At 36.7% G+C, this 5379-nt stretch overlaps 1 protein-coding gene across 2 annotated transcripts in view; it reads left to right on the top strand.

The window, feature by feature from the left end:
* Positions 1–4147: 4147 nt before the first annotated feature.
* Positions 4148–5379, top strand: part of gmeb1 (glucocorticoid modulatory element binding protein 1) — a gene marked incomplete at its 5' end in the record, with an annotated part of 8339 nt that continues 7107 nt past the window's right edge. For both annotated transcript variants that reach the window (XM_014028861.1, XM_014028860.1), the window contains 2 exon segments: positions 4148–4251; positions 4436–4584. In XM_014028861.1, the coding sequence (XP_013884315.1) occupies positions 4148–4251; positions 4436–4584 (253 nt within the window).

Below are 5379 nucleotides of genomic sequence, written 5' to 3'. Positions count from 1 at the left end.
GATGGATGGATGGATGGATGGATGGATGGATGGATGGATGGATGGATGGACAACTTTAGCTAAATTTGCTAAATGTAGCTGAGGTCTGTAGACCAGAGGGTCCAGAGCTGGTCCTGGAGGACCACCATCCCACATGGTTTACTTCTGGATTGTTTCTTTTAGTTTACATGAGGCTGAAAGGATCAGTTTACAGTAAAACACTGTAAATGTTGTGATTATTATCAGTGTGTCAGAATCCACCAAACGAGTGTTTGATTGACTCAAAGCTGAACGAGTCACATCTGCTTTTCTTCTTCTTTAAATCAACATGAGTCATTTTCTCTGATTTACTGACCTGATCATCACATGGTGCTGAGTGTGAAGAGCTGCTGTCAGCGTTTCTACTACAACACAGGAGAGCTGTCGCTAACTGTTAGCAGCTAAAAGCTAACTNGAATACATCACTTCAGTTTTCCAATGAACAGTTTTAAAATTATTTATTGATGCTTCTTTAAGGAAAATTTTACTACAAACAAAAGAAAAAGACAAAGAAGCAGCCGAACTAGCAATCCTCAACAACTTTTTAATTTTTACACCAGGAGCCAAAATTCTGTTTCATGAAATCACATCCCCAGCAATCAGCAGTTGTAGAAGGGTTCATACACCGCTGTTAGTGTTGTGCATACTGTATATTGTACATGAATTATTGTCAGCTACTAAATGTCAAATTGAGCTTGTGCTTTAAAATTAGCTTCTGCTAGTTTTTCTATGACATAAGCGCTTTTGAAGTTGCGGACCTAAATATTTACATAAGCACTTTAGAAATTGCGGAGCTAATTTTTGATTAGCGCTGCCCACCACTGCTTTTAGCGATAAACAAACAAAGCTGCGTTATGGAGGTAGGTTAACAACCTCACAGTTTAGTTCAATTCTTTGGATCACATTTCAATTTTGATTCCATCTGATTTTGCTTTAAACGTTTCTCTATGACTTTAATAATAAAAAGAAGAAATACACAAATAATTCATTAGTTATTGTGGATAATTTTTAGATATTTATTTTCTTGCCCATATAAACAGTAATGGTATACTTTAAAGGGGACATATCTGCAAAATCCACTTTTTTAGCTGTTAAATGCATTTTGTTGTGGACTTGGAGTCTCTAGATGGCAGACATGTTTAGTCTAGAGTCCTTACAGAGCTCCACAGTTTGTTGATTCATTTTGTGTAACTCTTTTTTTTTTAAACTAAATACAAACTATCTGTGTCATCATCAACATTCTCAGGGTTCCTGCAGATCTTTAAAAAGTCTTAAATTCATCAATCTAAATATAAGGCCTTAATTAGCCTTAAAATGTTTTAAATCAATCTTCAAAAGTCTTAAAAATGTTAACACATTGTAAGTAGGATGATTGTAATTCATCTCAAATAATAAAATAATTGGTAACATTTATTTATTTAAATATTTACATGCAGACATTGCCCTTTGACATCACTTCCTGTTATTTCACATATAAATATCTCAACAACTGTCCATCTGAGCAATGTGAAATTTGCTTTGTAATACGTTAATAATGTTGTCTTTTCAAAACTGCATTCACTTTTTTTTTTACAAACTTTGTCACAGGCACTTTAAGGTTTCATCTACAGCAAATGGGGGTTAAGACCCCACTGTGGGTCCTAAAACTCCAAATTTTGGGTCGTTAAACCGACTGCTAAAATTTTTTTTGCTATATTTGATGAAAAGGCAGTTAGATATGGATAAAAACAATTGGTCTATTAAAGATATTTGAATAATTCAACCAAAAAAACTTTGATTCATGAGTTTCTGCCAGGTTTTTTTTCCACTTGTGTTTATTATGAAATTGGTCTTAAATTTAATTTCACTTGGCATTAAAAAGTCTTAAAAAGTCCTAAGTTTAACTTGCTTTGAACTATAGGAATCCAGATTCTCTCAGTAATAAATCTGTAAACCTGCAGCCAGGAGAGGTTACAGAACATGTATCACCACCTCCATTTATTTACATAAAATCCAGTGTAAAATTGAAAATTGCAGATTTTCACTTTAACTATAAATATCTGAAAAGCAAAAAAAAAAAAACGTTGATTCTTTAGGAAAAGAAAAAAGTAACCGTAACACATAAATGTAGACACACATTGGCTGTAGTCTTGGTCCTACAAATGTGTGTCTTTCTGTTAATAGTTTTAAGTCAGAACTGAACTAGCTGTGCTCTCTTGCTGAGCAGGGCTCTAGCAAACGCGACCAGATTTCCTAATAGTGCGACTAAAAAAAACGACTGGTCGCACTGGTGCAACCAGTCGTTTGAGGGGGAGCGGTCCCCACTGAAGCTAAAAGTTTTCATCATGTTCCATAAAAATAATCCAGCAGTATCAATGGTCGCCCGCTGACAGTCTCATGTCTCCTAATAACACTGAGCTCTGCTCCACACCTCCACACACGTTTGTTGTTCTATCCTAATGGGGACTTTGCATTGGCTTCCATTCATTTCCCGTCAGTTCTATAGTCAAACATAACCTGCCAGGTAGACTACACACCTGACCCAAACCCTAACCTCACCTGGCTGTGTGCACCAGGGAAATGGTCAATAATTGTACCCATCATGAAGCAAAAACATGTGCACACACACACACATAGTGAAACAACTATAGTTTTTTAAATCAAAGTGTGAAAAACTTGTTTTTCTTGTTAACTGTGAAGATGAAAAGATGTGGACGGTTGCTCGCTCTTTAAGTCCATCTTGTTAATTTAACAGTCGGGGTCTGAGCGCTGCAGATCATTTCAGCAGCATGAGGAAGCTCATGAGTATGGCAGGCTGGTTTTCCACTTAATCGACTTCACCACAGTTACATTCCAAGTATGTGAAATAGGTTCTTCTGGGTCTCAGGAGGATAAAACTAGACATATTAGATAGTTAAGTGAAATAATATAAGATTCAACTAATGCTAATGAAATAGCAGACTTTTATGGGTTCTGTTATTATTATTTTTTAAATCTGCACAACCTTTTGATAAATATCAGTAATATTTTATTAATCAATATTCTCTGTTCATCATTCTGGTTTATCCAAAGCCAAAGATCCAAAGTTGTCCATCTGAGGGACAGGTGTCTAAAAAAATGTAACCATGAAATGTTTAAGATATTTATAATATGTTCAGCTCTTAAACATTTGCACTTATAATTTTATAGAATCACTTTAAATACTTTTCAGTAAGTTAAATGTCTACAATTCTGGTTCAAATAAAGAACTTCATGTTTACTAGACTCTTAACTAATTATTTTCGAGTTAATGTTGCCTGAATGAACAGTGATTAAAAAATAACCTGTAAAACTCTGATGTTAGGCGACGTGGTTGATATTTTGGGTGCGCCTAAGAAAAACTGTTAGGAGCACTGGTACAACCAGTGCAAAAAGTTAGTCTAGAGCCCTGCTGAGGCTAAACAGCTGTTTTATCACAACACTAGCTTACCTTTACACTCGTCAACCAGTTCAGCCCCCCCACAAAGTCCTGCACCTCCCTGACTGTGGTCAGGCTGCAGCCAGGCCACAGTTTCCTTGTTTTATGGCCACTCTAGCTGCATTTTACATTTATCCATTCTGTCTTTGCTTCTGGCATTTTTCTGATTTGTTTTGACCAACCTGACATCCACACATTAAACTAACTGAAGCCTAAACACCCCAACTTTATGCTGATAACTCCATGTTATATATGTATGTCCATAATAATTATACCTAGTGTTTTCTTAAAATTATTTACATAATGTAAATAAAATCATCAACTAATTAAAACGCATATATATTTAATGTTGTAATGTTGAAAAAAGAACAGAACACATTCACACCATTTGAAAAAATTTGTGAGTCAATGAAAGCTTTTTTTCTGACTCCAGTGACAGATCTCAGACCAGATTCAGCCCTGAACCAAAATGGATTTGGAAAGAGACTGTCACAAACCCAGAAACACTGGTTTTAACTGAGAAATATGTGAATAAATGATACTTTATTGATCCCAAAGAGAAATTACAGTTCGGAACAACCCGTTCAAGAGATATAGACACAACACAACAGACTTGTAGAACAGGAGCCCCTGGTCCTCCTGTGTTTTAAACTGTATATCCTACATAACTTGGATTAATTGTCTGTTCTTTAGTATGAAGACCAGCTGATTAGTCCAAAGCAGTTTGTGCACATTTCTGGAAAAGCCACTCTGAAGGACTGGAAAAGAGCCATCAGGATGGGGGGAGTCATGCTGAGGTGAGGGGAACGCCTCTGGTAATAAAAAGACGTTTCAGAAAACTGTTAGACCATGAAAAAATAACTGTAGTCTGTAAGGCTACGTTCACACTGCAGTCAAAGATCCTGATCCTCTAAAACAAACATTTATTGACAAAGTCACATCTTTTCGGTTTTTCTTTTTTAATCTCGTTCTGCTTTCCAGGAAAATGATGGATTCAGGTCAGCTGGACTTCTACCAGCACAGCACTCTGTGTACCAACACGTGTCGCAGCACCAAGTTTGACCTTTTAATCAACAACACTCGCTTCCCTCCGGACGGCGCCAGCCTCACCACGCCCACATCGTCTCAAGGTGAGACCACAGAGACCTGCAGAGCACTGACTGAGCTGTGCTGAAGTGGCTGAAACTGAGTTTTTAAAAGCTAAGACAGAGAAAAGTCAAGCCAGCTAAAACTTAAAACTAGCTAAAGGATAGTTAAACGTAGTAAAACAGTAGCTCCAAGATAAAAGTAAAAGACTGGCTAAAAGCTAAAACTAACCAAAGGCTAGGTAAAAGCAAAAAGTTACAAAAAGATAGAAAGGTAAAACTAACAAAATTCTAAGGGCTAAAAGTAGCTAAATGTTATTTATTCTTTACCTTTAACATGATGTCAGTAATTGTCTTTTTAAGACACTCTGTCCTCAGCTTTCTGTGCTCCATGTTCAGTTTGCTACTAGAGCTGCACAATATCGTTCGAACATCGTCATCGTGGTGTGCACAGTAGTCACATCGCATGAGGCAAATTAAATCAGCGTGTAAACCATAAGTCATTGCGCTGAACGGTCGTGTATTACAGATTTTATTTTGACTGGTTGATTCCATTGGCTGAAGTGGGCAGCGGTGTAAACAAAAAAAAAAGTCAACAAACTTTCATTTTCTTGTATTTTTTTTTCTAAAAAAAATCAGTCCATTGGACCACCATAGGATAAATTTGTAGGACCACTAAAAGATCCGTGCATAGGACCACTACAGCATATGTTTGTAGGACCACTATAGGATCATTTCGTAGGACCACTATAGGATTAGTCCATAGGACCATTATAGGACCACTAAAATATCTGTCCATAGGACCACTACAGGATAGGTTTGTAGGACCACTACAGGATA

This window comes from Austrofundulus limnaeus, unplaced genomic scaffold, assembly GCF_001266775.1.
Source record: "Austrofundulus limnaeus strain Quisiro unplaced genomic scaffold, Austrofundulus_limnaeus-1.0 Scaffold824, whole genome shotgun sequence".
Lineage (NCBI taxonomy): Eukaryota > Metazoa > Chordata > Actinopteri > Cyprinodontiformes > Rivulidae > Austrofundulus > Austrofundulus limnaeus.
The sequence above is the reverse complement of the archived record's forward strand: the minus strand, read 5'-3'. Positions and strand labels throughout refer to the sequence as shown.